Source organism: Amblyomma mixtum, chromosome 2 (genome assembly GCF_055824585.1).
Source record: "Amblyomma mixtum isolate Tamu chromosome 2, ASM5582458v1, whole genome shotgun sequence".
NCBI lineage: Eukaryota > Metazoa > Arthropoda > Arachnida > Ixodida > Ixodidae > Amblyomma > Amblyomma mixtum.
Window position 1 is genome coordinate 166,703,411 of NC_143013.1, and position 21,050 is coordinate 166,724,460.

The 21,050-nt window shown below is 46.2% G+C and overlaps 1 protein-coding gene across 1 annotated transcript; it reads left to right on the forward strand.

Annotated features, from left to right (window-relative positions):
- The first annotated feature begins 7,506 nt into the window (after positions 1 to 7,506).
- LOC149361491 (uncharacterized) lies at positions 7,507 to 13,122 on the forward strand. The gene is made up of 4 exons (XM_089568093.1): positions 7,507 to 7,716; positions 8,539 to 8,599; positions 8,664 to 8,826; positions 13,080 to 13,122. The coding sequence occupies exons 1-4, from the start codon at positions 7,522 to 7,524 to the stop codon at positions 13,120 to 13,122; spliced, it is 462 nt and encodes a 153-aa protein (XP_089424219.1). The 5' UTR covers positions 7,507 to 7,521.
- The last annotated feature ends 7,928 nt before the right edge of the window (positions 13,123 to 21,050 follow it).

Genomic DNA, 21,050 nt, shown 5'->3' on the forward strand with positions numbered 1-21,050 from the left:
TCTTATTTTCTTTCACACCTCTTCTCTCTATTCGTCTGAGGAGAGCCGGCATCGAGTCATGTGACAGTTTTCCCGCCTTTTTCTCCTTCCTAATACGACTAGTTCGTGGTTTGCGCGTGTTTATTGCTCGGTAAAAAAACCGCGGAAGTGCGGCGTGGAGAAATACGTGGACTCGATGACCAGAAATGACGCGACGGAGCACGATTAGTTCGTGTTATGGCGGGTGAACAAGTTGATTTCATTAGGACGTTCTTGCGGGCTAGTTGGTTTATTGCTCTAGAAATGTTATAACTGCGGAGTTAGAGGATACAGACAACACATGTATTTTGCACAGTTTTAACACTTCTGGAGCTATGAACAAACTAGCCCGCAAGGACGTCCACTAAAGCACATCTCTTCTACTCCGGTCTCTGTTTTCTGTTCCCCGGAATCCAAAGAAGATGGAGCAAAAAAAAAACTGCGCCCGTGGTGTTCTGTCTGTTACTCGTTGCCTATGTCCTCGCTTTTTGCGCACTTTTAACGTTTGAGACAAATATCGTGAAACAGTAAGACGCCGTGTTTCTAAATACTTGCACAATAGCTTTCTTTGCACGAAACTACAAAGTCGCGTGCAGAGAGGGTAAGACACACGACTTATTAAAAATTTTACCCATGTTATTACGCGATAGAAGCCGCTCAAAGAGGAAAAAGGCGGTAAAAGTGTGTCGCACGGTCCCGCGCGCCGCCGCGGACACGCCGCCAAAAGGGGAGAAAAAGCCGGGAAAACTGTGTCAGATGACCCGCGCCGGAGGGCTCCCATCAGACGAATTGAAAGAACAGGCGTGAAAGAAAGTAAAAGAAGGAGGAGAATATAAGAACAAGAGGGAAGCGGGGGAGGAGGGGCCGGAGCAGCGAGGAGGATTATGCAACACCCACGAGGAAAAAAGCTCCGAAAGTTGCGTCGTCTCTTAATTTCAATCACCGCTGAACACGGCACCTGGCATGGCGCGACATTTGTGGCCAGATCACCACTTCAATTTGTCATCGCCCGCTGTCGTGCATTTTTAAGGGTTGAGTTAAAGTAGACATTGCATGAAATTCGGCGGGTGGTAATGTTGAAAGTGGAATCGTTTCGCTTTCGAAGTTCGAACGGACCCGCTTTGGTGCCAGGCAGCCAAGAGCAGAAAAACGAAGGTATTCACCATGCTGTGCCGCGTGAACCACGAGGATCGAACGACCAGCCGGCATGGCAGGCGCAACACAAGTACTTTATGTCCGAATATGATTGCTGAGAGCCCGAGCGCGCATGCCGCGGCGGCGGGTGACGGGTGACACGCTGGCGGTGAGCGCGGCGTGCTGCCCGCTCGCGAGGAGGTGTCTCGCTCGCATGAACGGGCTTCGCCTGCATAGGGGCTCAGCCTCTTTACAGTTGCGGTCGTGTCTCTGTTGAAGACGGATGTGCAGTTTTAATCACATGGGTGAACCGAGCCCCTCTTTCTGCATTTCATCTGGCTACAGTGTCTACGGGGTCGTGCTTTGCGGTGAAATGGCATTAAGAGACGACGCAACTTGCAGCGCGCGATAGCTCAACTTCAAAAAATCTTTTCTCGCTTTAAACAAACATTACCTCGATTAAAATGTCAGAAATGAAAGGCAGTAGATGGTTCTATTTAAACCGGTATTGTTTGTATTTTATTTCTTGCTCCTAAGGGCGAAATTAAGCGATGTTTACGGCTCAAAATTTACTTTTTGCCAACATGAGTATTATTTTTTGCAGACTTTCATCTTCTGTAACATTTTTTATGTTTCAGGCATCTATGGAAGCAAAATGGCTATATTAAATTTCTCGAGAGCAAGTTAACATTTTTTTACATGACAAAAATAGTACACTTTAACAGTCTCTTTAAATGTATAAATATATTTGAGCCGTACTAAAATGCGCGGCTCCGAATCGCATCCAATGCCAGATTTTATGCAAATGTCATGGTAAAGTTAATTGGCTGTCTCTTCAATATTTATATTTTTATTATTATTGGGCAGCGTCTGGTTTCTCACCTTTTCGAAAAGTTCACACTGTGCTCACCTCACCAGTGACTTTGTCTGGCAAAATTATTTTAGGCTTCGATTACATACACTGAAATTGCTTTCATTAATTTTTTTTAACAAATCGGAGATGGCTGAGCACAATGCTGGGACTGCAATCGAATGACCCTCAATAAAGGCAACGGCAGCCTGTTTGCAGGTGAAACGTTTTGCATGTGTCGCTTGTCTCGTCGCTTGAATCTGCAGCCACAGAAGATTTGGCTTGTCATGCACCAGCAGTAGCAAGTATGACATCCAGTTGCATGTATAGCAAAAGCAGTAGGCCGCACTGCAACTGTGTGGGCTTTGTAAACAGGCAGCCCCCTCCGCAGTATTGTGGTTGCATCCTAGCCTGTACGTATCTAATTACCAAGTGCTCGGCTAGTGGTGTATCCGTTTATTCCGCATGTGGAACCAGATTTTAAGTTAGATATGAGTGCATACGCCCGGTATTCGGTCCTTAAAAGACCTTGTTTTGGAATTTTGTGGGTTCAACTTTACAGTTGTACATTACAGTAATTATTGGGTCATCTGACCATTTAAGTGTGCACTCTACTACAGCCCAATCAAGTGAGCATACAGAACATCTTCTAATGTTATAAAAATTTGTTTTCTGAATTACTAAAGTTTACTCACTATCCTATAGGCCCTTGCCTTTGTTAAGGACTGTGTGGCACTGCCGTCACATGCAAAATTTATTACGTTTAAATATTAGATGCGTCGGTTCTGTGTTGATGTTTTCTTTTTTTGTGCAGTGGGAACCTTATCCAGGGCTGCTACACATGCACACTTAGTGGCCACGACAGAGATTTGTTTTTGTTTTGCAACCAGTTGAACATAACTGTATGGTGCTCCCAGCTAACAGAAACTCGTTGCAATGACCTCACAAACCAGGTGAGCTCTGTTTTAAACATTCTATCCCTAGCTTTGCTTAGATGCATGCGAATGTTTTTCGTTCATCAAATAATACATATAAACAGTCTGGATTCAAAGTACTTTTGAACTGAATGGGCTAATACGTCAACAGTCAGGATTTAAAGCACTTTTTCTCAGAGCATCCAGCTTTGAGTAGGAATTTAATAAAGCTGCGATGCTAGCTTCGAAATATTTTTTCGCTCACTTTTAGTTGCCGACATTGCAAGTCTATTCCTATTGTGATTGGCTGCAATATTGTAAACTTGATGAGAGTTGTACCTTCAGTGCTTCTTTCAGCGCTTAGTCTTGTTGTGTGCAAATGAGTGGCAAGTTATGTAAGGTGTAACAGTATTGCAGTAAACCAGCTCTGCTTCAGGAAACCAAAAAAGCAGATATGTGTATGCAGATATTCTTTTTTTACCAAGCTGCCCACCATATGTCAGCAGCAGTCAGAGAGGTATAATAAACTGCAGAAAATGCAGCACTCTCTATGAGTCACGATATGAAACATTTCCCATGGCTCAAAGTTCGATGCTCATTTCGGTTGCATTTTCACTTTGTTGCTGTTGCAGAGGTTGAGTCCAGGCCCCGTGCCCTGATACATGCACAATGGCATACAAGTGCAGAATATGCCAAGCAGTTGCGAAAACTTTGCCTCAGTTCTTGACGCATGCATCACTACATAAAAATGAAAGCAACCTTCACATTCGCTGTCCTTCTACTGACTGCTGCAGAGTATTTCGAAAAGTCAGCTCTTTGAAGAGCCATATCTTTAGATCTCACAAGCGTGATGGTAATCCGGCTGCTGTAATAACTTGCAGGAGCGTCTCACTGGTCTGCACCATCGATACATGTATACAGACATGTCGAGATGTCAAATCCTTGTTGAATCATCTAAAGGGGCACATCACTGAAGGGAAGAAAGTTTCTTTCCAGTTTTTTGCTTGTTCACGAATGTTTACGAACAAGTCGACATTTTCCTCCCGTATTTCTCGATGCCACAGGCATGCTTTTCAACCAGGTCTATGTGAGTCTTATTTAGAGGGCACCTCTGCAGAAAGGTGCAAGGAAGCACAAATTAATCTTGAAACTGAAATTCATACTGCTGGCTTGGAGACTTGTGCATCTCAGTAACAATGTACTAAGGACTGCCACTCAGAGGCTGATGGAAGCAAAGAGGTGGCTGAAGGTGTCATGCACGAAGATTCTCTCTGTACTGATATTACAGATGCTTTCGGACGTTTTTACCTGCGTCTCCATTCGCCGCCGCGGTGGCTCAGCGGTTATGGTGCTCGGCTGCTGACCCAAAAGACGCGGGTTCGATCCCGGCTGCGGCGGCTAGAATTTATTTGGAGGAGAAATTCTAGAGGCCCGTGTACTGTGCGATGTCAGTGCACGTTAAAGAACCCCAGGTAGTCGAAGTTTCCGGAGCCCTCCACTACGGCGTCTCTCATAGCCTTAGTCGCTTTGGGACGTTAAACCCCATAAACCATAAACCATAAACTGCGTCTCCATTCGGAGTGTTTGGTGCCCTCAAGAACAGTTCAAGTCATTTCTGAGGCAATTTGTGACCTCCAGAGCAACAATCTTGACCACATAGCTAGTGCATTAAGGACAAAGATTAGAGATGCTGGCTTGAATGAGGATTTCATTCAGCAGGCAGTCAACAGTATGCTTCAAAGTGATTATCGTCAGCCTGCACAGGAAGACTGGAGTTTTTCGGAGCACTTACTCTCGAAGAGACTACTTTCAGAGGAAATTCTGCTATGTGGAGCCAGTAGCTGTGCGTCTTGGAAAAAAACAAAAACAATCAAGAGGCTCATTTTCGTTATGTTCCAATAATTGAAACAATAAAATCATTGTTGAGAGATAGCTCAGTTCAAGATCAGTGTTTGAATCTGGAAGTTTATGAACCAGGTGTCTTTAAGGATTTCACTGACGGGAATGTTTTTAAGTCAGTACCACTGTTTCAGGATCACCGCACTGCTTTACGCTTGATGCTTTTTCAAGATGCTTTTCAAGTGGCAAATACTTTAGGTTCGGCAAAGAACAAGCACAAACTTTTAGCTGTGTATATGATGCTTGGAAACCTACGTTCTTGGAATAGAAGTCGTATCTGTTCAATTCAGCTAGTGCTGCTTTGTAAAGAAAGTGACATTTTGCTCTTCGGACAAGACAAGGTGTTTTCTTAATTGATTGATGATATCAAAAAGTTGGAAGTTGGCTGCCTGTTGGCGGACAGCATTCCGGCATATGGCACGGTGGTGACAATTCTGGGCGACAACCTAGGCAGCCACAGTATTGGTGGATTCATGGAAAATTTCAGCACAGCTGAATACATCTGCACGTTTTGTTTAGTGAAGCGTGAACATATGTTTGAGAAAAACATATCTGACACCAGTGATCTAAGAAACAAAGTAATCTACAAAGAGGCAGTGAAGAACCTACAGGATGACAGTTCTCTTCTTTCATGCCAAGGCATTAAATTTGATGCTTTGTTTAATGGCCTAAAATACTTCCATGTCTGCGCTCCTGGGCTTCCTCCATGTTTAGCACATGGCCTGTTTGAAGGTGTGGTATCGTACGATCTTGCGTTGATGCTACAATACTTCATCACCAAGCAGCGATGGTTATCACGTGAAGAACTGACTGAAAGGATACTCTCATTCAAGTTCAAAGGAATAGATGTGAATGACCAGCCAGCTGAAATCAAAACATTCAAAAAGCTTAGTGGACATGCAGTCCAGAACTGGATTATGCTTCGGTTTTTACCCGTCTTTCTTCATGACAAGGTATGCAGAAAAGACCCTGTATGGGAGTTAGCATTGATGCTCACTGAACTTGTTCAGTTGGTGTGCGCACCGGCAATAAATATGCCCATGGTAATGAGGCTGAAAGATTTGACAGAAGATTACATTGACCGAAGAATTGAGCTTTTTCCTGGTGCACCTCTGAAACCCAAGCACCATTACCTGGTTCACTACCCTTACCTCATTACTCAGTTTGGGCCACTTATTAGGTTATGGACTATGCGTTGTGAAAGCAAGCATGGTTATTTCCGCAAGTGCATAAGAAGTGCCCAGAACTTCAAAAACATCACGTTAACACTTGCTGAAAAATACCAGCTTCTTCAGGCATTCAGAGGGAGTAGCTGCCCTTTGAAAAAGCCTTAGTGATTGACTCTACATTTCATTTTTGCCCTAGTTTGTTCAGTATGGAAGTTCAGGAAGCCATCAAGACTTGTGGAGCACAAGGAAAAGAAGTGTATTGCGCTTACCAAGTTTAATACAGGCGCATCAAGTACAGCAAAGATATGGTTGTGGTTTTGGATCGTGAGGAAAGCAGGCTCGTGTTCGGCCGAATTATTTTCATTTTATTGCAAGACAACATGGTCTATTTTCTTGTTCGTGTCACTTGTTCTGTTTTGAAACCTATGATGATGATATACCACTTGCTAGGTCCAGAATCTGGGACACTAAAATGCATTTCTATTCAGGACCTTTTGGATTACTATCCACTTCATTTATATGATGTTGGCCATTCAAAAGTGACAGTCATTGCACTGAGGCATGCAGTTTTAGATCATTACTGAATTTATTTTTTTCAGCCCAGAGGACTTCATGTCGTGTGTTCAGGAGTGGCTTCCAGCACTCAGTGAGGAGGACGTCGCTACCATTGGGCATAAACTCCAGGACTTGGGAGTAAAATGTGTGGAACACTTCAGGTATCTGCAGGAATCAGACTTGGACTTCTTAGCCCCTGTGCAAAGGCGCATCCTGCTTGAGAAGTTTCAAACCGTCAGTGCTGCTCCTGTCCTTCCTGGGAAGAGTGGTAGTTGTGATAAGGTGACTTCAAATGCCAACTCACAGCTAGATGAATGGGCTGAAAAATTTTTCATTCCTTGGGAAATGCTTCCACCAGGCTTACTTCAATCATGCAAAGCAAAAGAAAGGCCTACAAAAGTTGATCTGAACCAGATGGTGAGGATGCTAAGTTCTCTTATCCTGGACAAGCATCGAGCGCCTGGCAGACGAAACCTGAGAATAATTGGAGCAAAAGTTGTGCCGGTGTACCGCTCATCGTTTCAGGATTTGCTAGAGGGTACAATTGTTGGCACAGGAATTGAGACGTTGATGTGGAAGCTCGAGAACTGTATCAATAACAAGAAGAGACCAATTGCACATGTGCTGCCTGCAGTAATTGTTGATGACCCAGACTCATTCCAGCCGCGCCAAAGATCTACCCGTGACTCGTATGGTTGTATATCATGGCAGCCAGAGTTACCGAGTGGTGAAAGTTTGCTGGCACAGCGTGAAAAGCAGCAGCAGCAGCTCCTTTATGAGTATGCTCAAGTACATCCGAACAAGCAGCTTGTCATTCGTTTCATGACTGAGACGTACTCATCGTAAAGACTGACGATAAATCACTCGAGGAGTGTGGCAGAGGTAAAAAAAAAACCGGCCATTTTTGTTTAGTGAGGACTGTCGTCTTGAGCATTCCAAAGAGCTACTTGGTAGTGATGTTTTCCGAAGAATTGAGGCTAGCATGGAAAGCGTTGGGCGTCGTATATATCGTTATGCTTATAGTCACATTAAGCGGCCCAAGGTCAAGAAATGTCTCGAAGAAATTGAACGAGCAAAGAACCACCTCAGGAGTGTGACACCAGAGCATGAAGGTGCACCTGTTCTCCTCCTTGCACTGTTTGGAGAGGATGAAGAGCTCATCTACAAGTCTGCTGAGGCAAGCTTATAATTTTATCCTCTGCTGCTGTCTGGCAGAAAAGTGTTTGTGCATGCAGAATTCAGATGTGCATTGCATATGGGTATAAAAAATTCCACCCTCCACAACTACATTATTTTAATGGTAATTGTATACATTATAGTCGGTGCTGTTATTAAAAGCGGTGCTGTTAATAACTGCTGTTAGTAAACTTCTGTTATTAATTTTTAAGTCATTTTGAGCTTTGTACATTTTATGCTTATGCATGCTATGGTGGACTAAAAGATACTCTGAGAGTAGGTATGAGGACAAATGCTTTAGTAGAATGGCACTAGTGTATAAAAATAGTTAAAAACTAATTACATAGTATCGTTAAAAGCATTGCCTTGCATGATATCAGGTGTCAGCTTTGTCAGCGAAAAATCATGAGCCTGGGCTTTGGTAGGGTACATGGCAGGACACTGGTTCGTCAGTGGGTTCTGTGACGTCTCAAGCCGGCATGACGTTACCGAGTTGGCAGGACCAACCAACTTGGCTAACTTCATTGAGATGGCGCTAATGCATTCGCACTATACCCTTTAGGGCACAGCTAATGTGTCCACCAAATATCTGTGGTGATATACTTTATGCGAAAAAATTCTCTCTAATTTACGTTAGTAACAAACAGTTTGTGCCTGCAGCCATGAAACATATCTCTATGGTTTAAAGACTTTGTTCTCCACCTAATTTTGTGCGGTAATACAATTATGCAGCTGATGACAGTCAGTTTTCTTAAGAACTGTTCTGGCTATTGGTATCAGTTTTTCAATACCTTCCCTCTGTATTGCTTTTCTCATTTTGCAGGAGACCGCCCATGATGATGACTTGGGCGACATGCCACTGACGCCCATGATATGTATAAAAGGTTAGTTTTGGAATCATTGAACATCTCATTATGCACTAATATTCTTTTATTCTCATTCTTCTAGGGCCAGGTCTCTTTGAGGCTGAAACGTTCACTGTTTGCGTGGATGGTGTTGCTGTAATAACTACCCAGCGGGCTGCAGCTTTCAAATTCATGTTTCTCTTATACTTCGTTTTAAACATCCAGTATCCACGTGAAGTGGCTTCGACATTGGAGTTTGTGCAGAGGTAAGGTCTCGTATCTCTTTTTCTTCAGCTATAGGTTTAAATTTACCAGTTGCTTTTCTCACAGTTGCACATATTTTATAGGAATATTGCTGATAGACTGTTTAAAAATTTCTGCTTTTGAGCCTTTGCAGAAGGTGGAGAAAAACTTTTCAAAAATGAGGATGCTAGTGATTTTAAACTTTTTAGGGAACGCAAAAAAAAACAGAGAATTCTGAGAAGCGCTGAGAATATTTTTAATCAAGTTATTGCACTATCTCCCGATAGCAGATATCAGAATGGACCTTTATAATTCATTTTCAGAAATGAGTATTGAAATGCTTAAATGTTATATATTAAATAAGAAAAATCTTAAACGTGAAATTTCGAAAAACTACAAGTTTGAAATCCTTGAATATGGAGGTAAAAAACCACAAAAAATCCATAATATACAAAATGTGGTACATTTCACCTCTTATAACTTCGAGACAAAAACTTTGCAGGCTTATCTACTACTTCTTTGTTTCTTTCACCTGTATTCACCACTCGGTTTTGTGCCCTGCTCACTCCACTCAAAGGAACATTCATGGAAATATTGAAGAAAATTTACTTTGGATTTACTGAAATAAACCGTACGGACAAGATATTCTGTTCATAGCACAGCATGCAGTTTTTCGTTTCTGAATTCTTGTGGCGGTTGTTTTTACAGAGGGGTGTGAGCTTGTAAGTCAACGAAAAATCACAGGCGTGACTGGTAGCCGCTATTGCCGTAGGATTGTGCGACCTCACGAGACCAACTGAAATGGCCGTATTGTTACGGGCTGCAACTTGAGCTTCTTATTTGAGCTGAAAGCGTGAGATTTGAACTCGGGGTATCTCGAGGCCACGCAGGCATGTTTGTAAGGCTTGTTTAAGTGGGGCTTTATATCTATGGATGCATTGGCAGTAGCTGCCAACTCGGGCTTATCCCTTAAAGTGGGTGGGTGAGGTAGAATTGAGCCCTCCAGGACCCTTTCATTCTGAGTTGGACACGCTACCCCAATGCAAGCACGATCGTACGACTTGGTTGAAGCTGGGCTCCACACATGCATCGGGTGGTCTTTCACATTATGTGGTAGCTTGTGACTGCAATCTAATGGGTATGTGTGAGATAAGAGGTGCAAATTTACAATCTACAGAGGATCCGTAACTGAGCATCCACAAAAGGAGCCGGCCGATGGGACCCTTTAACGCTGTCCTGTCAAAGGCACAGCTGAAGTGTCCCCCACATTTTTCTTGGGCAGGTCTTTCACCTAATGTGGCAGTATAGACTGTATTCCGATGAGTGTGTGTGGAGTGCATGTGCGCAAACAAGTATCTGGAAGGGGAGCCGGCAGAGTGGAGCCAATTAGTCAGTCGTGTTTTACCCTTTTAAAGGTGGGACTTGAGTGACCCCACAATTTTTGCATTCAGATGCTCGCTTTTATTGTTGAAACAGACAAAAGAAGCGAGCAGTCTTTTTAACCGACAAAGAGGGCCACAGGGGGAGGCAACATTTGTTATGCTGTCCTTGGTTTCAGTGACTAGCGGGTTCTTTCGTACATGTACTGACACAAGCCGTTCATATGCAACTTCGTGCACTCATGAAAAATGCAATGGCTTGTGGCTTTTCCTTTTATTTTAACAATGTATCCAGGCATATTTTCAGCGTTTTCCTTGATTTTTAGTCAATGCTTCACACAGCATAAACGTTTCAGGATTCCACGTAGTTAGCCTGGTGGCATTCTTGGTATAGCCGCAGGAAAGGGGTGTTATCCTTTGTGTTCGTGACGCTAGAAGCGACCGGACTGGTCTCGCTTGATTACAGCCATGCTGAGCTGCATCTACGTGTTTCCAGATTACTCTAGATGATCTCGACCTGTTATCTCGAAGTTTCCTTGGCGGCTTTAAATTGAACGATGTCGCGAGCAGCGGGCATTCGTAGTTCGACGACCGACGAGCACGTTTGTTGCTTACGCCGCCGCCGAGTGACTTAGTTCTTTTGCGGGCGCAAGTCAGCCGAAATAAAGAACTTCGTTTCCAAGACTGGTTGGTATCTTCCTGACCACTCGACTGCCGCCACTTTAACGTGACATCTGGTGGAGGTGCGGGGTAGCCTTCCATGTACCGGTCACCCCCTGCAAATCGTGACGCCAGCCCTTTGAGCCATTCACCGGAGGACGTGACTCCAGTCCATCGCGGAAGCCAACGTCTGCTAGGGGACGCACCTGAGTTTGGGACTCTGCCGGACCCTACTCGGAAGCGAAAACCAGTAGCAAAGTCCACCATGAGCCTGCCCCAGGCGACGACTCCAATCATTCTTCAGCAGCCCCGGGTGCCACCAACCTTCGACGCTTCGCCTGGCGCCGACCCCGAAGAACGGCTGGAACAGTTCGATCGTGTGGCCGTCTTTAACAACTGGGATGATGCTACAAAACTTAGGTACGTCTTCTTCGCCTTGGAGGGACCAGCAAGAATCTGGTTTGAGAATGAGGAAGCTAGCCTCACGAACTGGGAAACCTTCAAGGAGCAGCTTCTGAAGATCTTCACGAACGTCGAGCGAAAAGAGAGAGCCCAGCAGCTGCTACAGTGTCGCATAGAACATCCAAACGAGACCGTTTCAATGTACACTGAGGAGATGAAGCGTCTCTTCCGGCGTGCCGACTCGAACATGAAGGAGGATGAAAAGGTGAAGCTGCTTATGCGAGGAGTTAAAGAGCATCTCTTTGCGGGCCTCGTACGGAACCCACCCAAACCGTCGCGGAATTCGTCGAAGAGGCATCCACCATGGAAAAAACCCTTGATGCCAGAGCCCGCCAGTATGACCGCCAGCAGCGCTTTTTGTCAGCAAGCTGCATGGACAACGCTAACAACGATGACCTGCGCGAGGTTATACGTGAAATTGTGCGAGAAGAGCTCCGACGATTGCTGCCAACAGGAACGCAGCCGCAGCTCACTTCGCTCACCGACGTCATCCGGGACGAGGTGCAACAGGCCTTGGGTGTGACACCGACCACCACGCAGCCTCTGGAGCCTCCAGCCATGACTTACGCCGCACCAGTCCGCCGTCCTGCACCTCGACGACGAGACCCAAGCCCCTATCGCCCTCATCCAGCTGCGCTGGACCTCCGCCCTCTCGCCCCAACCCGCCCGTCCTACGAGCGTCGCACACAGCCAAGGAAATGCGACGAGTGGAGTACTCCCTACCAGCGCCGCCCACTATGCTTCCACTGTGGCGAAGCCGGTCACATTCTCCGGTACTGCCCATACAGCAGAATGGCCATCCGAGGGTTTTCTTACGACGCCCCACGACCCCGACCCGGCCAGCGACCAGCCGAAATTGAGGAGGTCTTGCGGCGGGAAGAATACTCATCGTCGAGCCGCCTGTCACGTTCCCCGTCGCCATCGTCACCGCGCTTTGTATCCCCTAGCCGAGGCTTCGCAGCGCGTGGACGCACCCCCAGCCCCCGAAGGTTAAACTGAATAAAGCAGCCTCTGGAGGCGAGGTTGCATCATAGCGCAAGAACTAAAATCTTCCATCGAAGAAAACACAAGACTATGCCTCAACTATGACGACCCTTACGACGACGACGACCCTACGACGACGACCCTGCGACGACGACCCTACGACGACGACCCTACGACGACGACCCGTACGACGACGACCCGTACGACGATGGCCCCCTAACCGACGACGGCCCCTACGACGACGACGACACGGCCAGATTTTAAGCTTTTACCGCTGCCCTCAAACCTTATTATGAACGCTAAAGGACTCTAAGTTAGCATCCTCCGTGTTTATTTTCATTGTAAAGCATGGAGGCGATGCTTCTTTGAGAGGGGGGTAATGCCACGTATCATTGTAGTGTCCGTTCGTTCGCGCAAGGCCGCAGGAAAGGGGTGTTATCCTTTGTGTTCGTGATGCTAGAAGCGACCGGACTGATCTCGCTTGATCGCAGCCATGCTGAGCTGCATCTACGTGTTTCCAGATTACTCTAGATGATCTCGACCTGTTATCTCGAAGTTTCCTTGGCGGCTTTAAATTGAACGATGCCGCGAGCAGCGGGCATTCGTAGTTCGACGACCGACGAGCACGTTTGTTGCTTACGCCGCCGCCGAGTGATTCAGTTCTTTTGCGGGCGCAAGTGAGCCGAAATAAAGAACTTCGTTTCCAAGACTGGTTGGTGTCTTCCTGACCTCTCGACTGCCGTCACTACAACGTGACAGTATACTAATCTTGCCTCTTTCGTTTCTTTAAGGGCAATTGCGGGAATCAACCCAGAGAGAAGCACAAAGGCATGACGAACATCAAAGAAACAGTATTCTTTGTCTCCAAAAGTCGCTGCCTTTGCAAATGCCCTGGATGAGTACAAATTTTGAGCATATCAATAAAGAGGAAAATTTGGAAGTTCTGACCATTGCCTTCAACTCCTTGCTAGAATATAATACACGGTTATAGTGCTAGCACAGTGCATAGGAAATTGGTGCTGCACGCTGCTGCTTTTATGATTGCACATAGAGAGTAGAAGCATTCATCAAGTCTAAGTCAGAATATCTACTGCGTTAAGGAGAGAACAGTGGCCATTTTTCTTAAATCTTGTAGTGTAGGGTCTTGAGGGCAGGGTTAAAACATATTTCTGCAAAATGACAAGGAATATATAAACAGAAAAATTGTGTGCTATTACAAAATAGCATAATAGCAATAGCAAAATAGCATCGCAAGCGACTGCTGGTCGCATGCTCTTGGCTACTTGCGAGTGTGAATGGGCATTCAATGCCCGTTTGAAGCCCCGAGTCCAAGAGTTCGCGTGAGTTAATTCAGCCCCCTGGTCACGGAGGAGAAGCCCCGAGAAAGTACATCCTGGAAGTCACTCAGTGACCGAATCCTTGCGGCACGGCTTCATGTCGCAGAACTCGTCACCCAATCCTTGGCGTCGCGGGATATAACGCCACGCAAGCAGACAAATATCCGGGTTCTTGCTCCGCCGGGAAATTACAGTGAAGGCGCGAGGGAACAGCCCACGCGCGCGCCCTTTCTAGGTGTCGGTGTTCAGATACACTGACGGCTGTACTGGGACTTAGGATATTTACACTGTTGTCTATATTTAGCGAGATGGTTGTGTCACTGTCCTGAAATTTTCTGCAGAGGCAATGAACGAAGCCGTAAATATATATATATATATATAAGGAAAGAGTTGAAGTACACTTCTTAGAGAAACATTTATTTACCGACGGTTTCGGACGGTGGACCGTCCTTCATCAGGGTAAGGTTGTTTGTGAACAAAAACGGTCCACTTGCTCACGGCACCGCACACAGATGGAGAGGGAAAGACGCTCTCCTTTGAGGAAACAAAACAAAACACGAAAAGCAAGACAGTGGCGGACAAGGGTGTTCCTGCCGATTAAGGGGAAAATGAGGGCTGCAAAGCGAGCAGACAAAAAAGAAAAGAGCGAATTCAAGAAAGGGGAAAAGAGGGGGTGGGGGGAATGGAAGGAGGCAAAAGGTTGTAGCGGAAGTGGAGAGGGGTGAGCTGTCTGCGAGGAAAAACCGTTGAGAAGAAATATTGTGGGCGGAGGCTTCCTTCGGAGGGAGCGGGACGTTCGAACACGCGGGAAGAAAACATTATCGCGCCCGTTGCATCACAGTGCCAACCGCCCGACAGAAGTGTGGTTACTGACTGTTTGAATGTGAGTTACGGCGGCGGCGCGATCACATAGACGGAGAGTTAACCGGCCAGACGCCGGACGGAAACCTGATCCCATGGCTGTGCCCCGCGGAGACCCAGCGCCAGCCCCCGGCCGCCACTCGTCAGCCGCGCGCCCCCTCGCAAAGACACTGCGCCGCCGACGAGGTGCCCTTTCCAAGGAGCGAAGTGGGGCGCAGAGCAACGAAACGAGAGAAAGAGGGGGCGTACGCAGAGCAGGAAAAATAAAAAGAAGAAAAAAGAAGAAAACAAAAAAAGGAAAAAAGAGGAAAGAAAAGGAGGCATTAGAACTTGCAAAAAAGTGAAAAAGGGGGGGGGGGAGGGGGGAAGGGGGGGGGGGAAGGTGGCTTGCTAAGTACCTCCCTCATCTACCTCACCTTTTTGAAAAACACGAGGCAGCCCAAATGCACTTACGGCCCCTTGTTAGCGCCCTGCGCCCTCGTAAGGCAGGCAAGTAGATAATTGGGCTATCTAGCTGGATGACCGACGAACGGGATTCACAGTGATCCACAACCATATCAGTGTATAGCAACACTCCTAATCCTCGTTCGCAAACCAATGTAATGTATTGAGTATCATTCTTTTCGTTTTACTTGAAATGGCATTTAAAAAAAGGGGGGGGGGGGTGGAAGGCCCCCTTATGGTTTACTGCAGAAGTCGTTTCAGCAGCAATGTTTGGGCATAAGAAAGAAAAGAAAGGTTGGGGTAGGAGACAGGCGGCATGTAGACGCAAACACTCAAAATGGTATGACCTCAGGCGATTCAGTCGAGGAGGCGGTGAATCTCACTGGGCCTCTGATTTCTGAAGTGCGGAGAGAGCTCCGGGGTTCTCATTTATACCGGCCTGCACCGTATTAAATTTGAAAATAAAGTATGACTCCCGTTGTTCCCGCTCACGGGTATTTTTGAAACCGCTTTGTAGCAGAGTGACTTTAATTTTGTCGAAATCATGATTTTCTTGACGGACGTGTTTCGACAGGGGGAGGAGAGGAAGTGATTTGGCATGCGCGCGGTGATTATTGAATCGAATTCGGAAGGGATTCTCGGTCTGGCCAATGTATTGCATTTGACAGTTGCCGCACTCGAGCATGTAGAGTACGTTACTACTGTCACAATTCAAGTTCTCTCGAATGGAGTGTTTGAAATTAGAGTGTGTGCTCTGAGCCAACGTCGTTTTCTGCATGTGCTTGCAAACTTGACACCGATTCTTCCCGCAAGGCACGCAACCTACAGGCTCTTGTTTACTTATAGTAGAGTGAACCACATAATTTTGCAAATTTTTTGGTCGTCGGTAGGTGACCCGTGGAGCCGTTGGGAAAATCTTTGAGAGTCGGTCGCTTTGTTCGATGATGTTAAAATGTTTTCTTAGAATTTTGTTTACATTCGGAAGGTTGTTCGCAAAGGTTAAGACTAGATTAGAGCGGTGTTCATTGGGGGCTGCTGACGCGGGATCCCCAAACAGTTCGTTACGATTTCTCTCTTCCGCTTTTCTAATTGCATCGTCGACAATAGAGAGCGGATAGCGCTGATGATTCAAAACCTCCCGCATACGATTAGAATTATCCTTAAAATCTTCTGAGCGTGAGCACACTCGTTTGAATCTGATGGCCTGAGAGTATGGAATAGAGGTTTTGCAGTGGCGTGGGTGGCAGCTCTTGTAATGGAGGTACTGTTGTCTATCAGTGGGCTTCCTGTAGACACTGGTGATTAAGATGCCCTGTTCTATTCGAATCAAGACGTCCAAAAAGTTAATTTGATTGGTCGAATAGGTGTGCGTAAAAGAGAGGTTTGGATGTATGTTGTTAAATGATGAGATAAACTGCATGAGTTGGTCCTCAGTGCCGGTCCATACCATGAATATATCGTCCAGGAAGCGTCTGTAGAAAGCCGGTTTTGTTGGATATGACCGAAGAAAGCCCGATTCAATGCTGTTCATGAATATGTTGGCATAGTTTGGCGCCATCTTTGTGCCCATAGCGGTGCCACTCGTTTGTAGGTAGAAAGAGTTGTTGAATTCGAAGGAGTTGAGTTTGAGAACCAGATTAGTCAGTTCTGCGAGGGTACTTTTGCTGGGAGAATCCAGGCTTTTGTATTTCTCATACGATGTGATCAGAGCCCGGATGCCGTCATCATGCGGTATATTAGTGTACAGGGATACCACGTCCAGGGTTACCAGAAAAGCTCCTTCTGGAGCAGTAAATTGACTTAATTCTTTTAGAAAATGAGTAGTGTCACGAATGTAAGATGTGTGTTTAGGAGGGATATGTCTGATCAGAGAATCAATGTAGCTAGAGATCGGTTCCGTGAGTGTGCCAATGCCGGAAACGATCGGTCGACCCGGATGATTCTCTTTATGTATTTTTGGGAGCATGTAAAAGCGCCCTGGAGACGCATTTAATGGCGTCAGCGCCTTACTTACTCGTGGCGGTAATTCACCTTCATCGGTGAGTTGTTTCAAGGTTTTTTCTATAATTTTGCGGTGCTCAGTGGTGGGGTCTGATGAAAGCAAGCGATAGAAATTGGAGTTATTGAGTTGGCGGTATCCCTCCTGGATATACTTTTCTTTATCTAAAATTACTATGCCGCCTCCTTTGTCAGCCGCCCACTCCCCCCTCAGCTGCTGCTACACACTCTAAAAATTTTTTAAAATTAAGAAAAATAATAGACAAAAGGATCAGGCACGAGCTCCACATAAAGTCCCTTAAAATATACCTAAAAACAAATACGGTGCCCAAGGGCCTTTCCGTGTCTTTAACGCCGTCGATGAACAATCTCTCGAAAAGCAATAGCCTAGCTTGGAGCCAAGTTCTGCTTAACGCATCCCTAAACCTTCTGAAAGTAACTATAGACCATTGCAAAGAGATGTTGGCATCACTGAGCCGTGAGGAGAGGCGAGCTCGTCAAAACGTAGTACTTTCGGATATGGAGAATCAAGAGCTTGAGTTCTTTCAGTCGAGCAAGACCAAGCAAATCTGGAATAACAAATGCAGAAAATTCTCGCGAGATAACATCCAGCTTGAGGAAGGAAGAGAGAGCGCCGTGGCATCGCAACAAGGCGAGGACAAATTACAACCTATATACACCCGCATGCCGGCAAGCGATCATGCAACCCCATTTATTCAAACATTGGAGGGTTCGGATGTACAGGAGAACATTATTAATCTCTCAAACGCACCCCTTAGCAAAGAGGAAAAATCGGTATTGTCACGTGGACTGAAATTCTGTCCAAATACTGGCCGATATGACGAATACAAATTACTAAAGGATCTCGACAATTTTTCTCGAAATCTGAGACTCCAGGAGTACTTTTCTGATAAGCCGAACCAAAATTGTAACTCATTCCCTCCCTCTCAGGAACAGTGGACACCCAGATCCGGTAGGGATAAACATCTGGACATGTATCTAAAAGCGATTCAACGAGACATCATTCACGCCTTCGAGGCACACAAACCGGGACCACCGAATCTTTCCAGGGAAGAGCGTGACGCCTTGGAATCACTCAGCAAGCGAACAGACATTGTTATTAAACCCGCTGACAAAGGAGGCGGCATAGTAATTTTAGATAAAGAAAAGTATATCCAGGAGGGATACCGCCAACTCAATAACTCCAATTTCTATCGCTTGCTTTCATCAGACCCCACCACTGAGCACCGCAAAATTATAGAAAAAACCTTGAAACAACTCACCGATGAAGGTGAATTACCGCCACGAGTAAGTAAGGCGCTGACGCCATTAAATGCGTCTCCAGGGCGCTTTTACATGCTCCCAAAAATACATAAAGAGAATCATCCGGGTCGACCGATCGTTTCCGGCATTGGCACACTCACGGAACCGATCTCTAGCTACATTGATTCTCTGATCAGACATATCCCTCCTAAACACACATCTTACATTCGTGACACTACTCATTTTCTAAAAGAATTAAGTCAATTTACTGCTCCAGAAGGAGCTTTTCTGGTAACCCTGGACGTGGTATCCCTGTACACTAATATACCGCATGATGACGGCATCCGGGCTCTGATCACATCGTATGAGAAATACAAAAGCCTGGATTCTCCCAGCAAAAGTACCCTCGCAGAACTGACTAATCTGGTTCTCAAACTCAACTCCTTCGAATTCAACAACTCTTTCTACCTACAAACGAGTGGCACCGCTATGGGCACAAAGATGGCGCCAAACTATGCCAACATATTCATGAACAGCATTGAATCGGGCTTTCTTCGGTCATATCCAACAAAACCGGCTTTCTACAGACGCTTCCTGGACGATATATTCATGGTATGGACCGGCACTGAGGACCAACTCATGCAGTTTATCTCATCATTTAACAACATACATCCAAACCTCTCTTTTACGCACACCTATTCGACCAATCAAATTAACTTTTTGGACGTCTTGATTCGAATAGAACAGGGCATCTTAATCACCAGTGTCTACAGGAAGCCCACTGATAGACAACAGTACCTCCATTACAAGAGCTGCCACCCACGCCACTGCAAAACCTCTATTCCATACTCTCAGGCCATCAGATTCAAACGAGTGTGCTCACGCTCAGAAGATTTTAAGGATAATTCTAATCGTATGCGGGAGGTTTTGAATCATCAGCACTATCCGCTCTCTATTGTCGACGATGCAATTAGAAAAGCGGAAGAGAGAAATCGTAACGAACTGTTTGGGGATCCCGCGTCAGCAGCCCCCAATGAACACCGCTCTAATCTAGTCTTAACCTTTGCGAACAACCTTCCGAATGTAAACAAAATTCTAAGAAAACATTTTAACATCATCGAACAAAGCGACCGACTCTCAAAGATTTTCCCAACGGCTCCACGGGTCACCTACCGACGACCAAAAAATTTGCAAAATTATGTGGTTCACTCTACTATAAGTAAACAAGAGCCTGTAGGTTGCGTGCCTTGCGGGAAGAATCGGTGTCAAGTTTGCAAGCACATGCAGAAAACGACGTTGGCTCAGAGCACACACTCTAATTTCAAACACTCCATTCGAGAGAACTTGAATTGTGACAGTAGTAACGTACTCTACATGCTCGAGTGCGGCAACTGTCAAATGCAATACATTGGCCAGACCGAGAATCCCTTCCGAATTCGATTCAATAATCACCGCGCGCATGCCAAATCACTTCCTCTCCTCCCCCTGTCGAAACACGTCCGTCAAGAAAATCATGATTTCGACAAAATTAAAGTCACTCTGCTACAAAGCGGTTTCAAAAATACCCGTGAGCGGGAACAACGGGAGTCATACTTTATTTTCAAATTTAATACGGTGCAGGCCGGTATAAATGAGAACCCCGGAGCTCTCTCCGCACTTCAGAAATCAGAGGCCCAGTGAGATTCACCGCCTCCTCGACTGAATCGCCTGAGGTCACACCATTTTGAGTGTTTGCGTCTACATGCCGCCTGTCTCCTACCCCAACCTTTCTTTTCTTTCTTATGCCCAAACATTGCTGCTGAAACGACTTCTGCAGTAAACCATAAGGGGGCCTTCCACCCCCCCCCCCTTTTTTAAATGCCATTTCAAGTAAAACGAAAAGAATGATACTCAATACATTACATTGGTTTGCGAACGAGGATTAGGAGTGTTGCTATACACTGATATGGTTGTGGATCACTGTGAATCCCGTTCGTCGGTCATCCAGCTAGATAGCCCAATTATCTACTTGCCTGCCTTACGAGGGCGCAGGGCGCTAACAAGGGGCCGTAAGTGCATTTGGGCTGCCTCGTGTTTTTCAAAAAGGTGAGGTAGATGAGGGAGGTACTTAGCAAGCCACCTTTCCCCCCCCTTCCCCCCTCCCCCCCCCCTTTTTCACTTTTTTGCAAGTTCTAATGCCTGACTTTTCTTTCCTCTTTTTTCCTTTTTTTGTTTTCTTCTTTTTTCTTCTTTTTATTTTTCCTGCTCTGCGTACGCCCCCTCTTTCTCTCGTTTCGTTGCTCTGCGCCCCACTTCGCTCCTTGGAAAGGGCACCTCGTCGGCTGCGCAGTGTCTTTGCGAGGGGGCGCGCGGCTGACGAGTGGCGGCCGGGGGCTGGCGCTGGGTCTCCGCGGGGCACAGCCATGGGATCAGGTTTCCGTCCGGCGTCTGGCCGGTTAACTCTCCGTCTATGTGATCGCGCCGCCGCCGTAACTCACATTCAAACAGTCAGTAACCACACTTCTGTCGGGCGGTTGGCACTGTGATGCAACGGGCGCGATAATGTTTTCTTCCCGCGTGTTCGAACGTCCCGCTCCCTCCGAAGGAAGCCTCCGCCCACAATATTTCTTCTCAACGGTTTTTCCTCGCAGACAGCTCACCCCTCTCCACTTCCGCTACAACCTTTTGCCTCCTTCCATTCCCCCCACCCCCTCTTTTCCCCTTTCTTGAATTCGCTCTTTTCTTTTTTGTCTGCTCGCTTTGCAGCCCTCATTTTCCCCTTAATCGGCAGGAACACCCTTGTCCGCCACTGTCTTGCTTTTCGTGTTTTGTTTTGTTTCCTCAAAGGAGAGCGTCTTTCCCTCTCCATCTGTGTGCGGT

Excerpts from the sequence above, each read along its gene's own strand:
- LOC149361491 (XM_089568093.1), top strand. The coding sequence starts at position 7,522 with ATGGAAAGCGTTGGGCGTCGTATATATCGTTATGCTTATAGTCACATT. Across the intron at positions 7,717-8,538 it reads TCATCTACAAGTCTGCTGAG|GAGACCGCCCATGATGATGA; the intron begins GCAAGCTTATAA and ends CTCATTTTGCAG. Across the intron at positions 8,600-8,663 it reads GCCCATGATATGTATAAAAG|GGCCAGGTCTCTTTGAGGCT; the intron begins GTTAGTTTTGGA and ends TCATTCTTCTAG.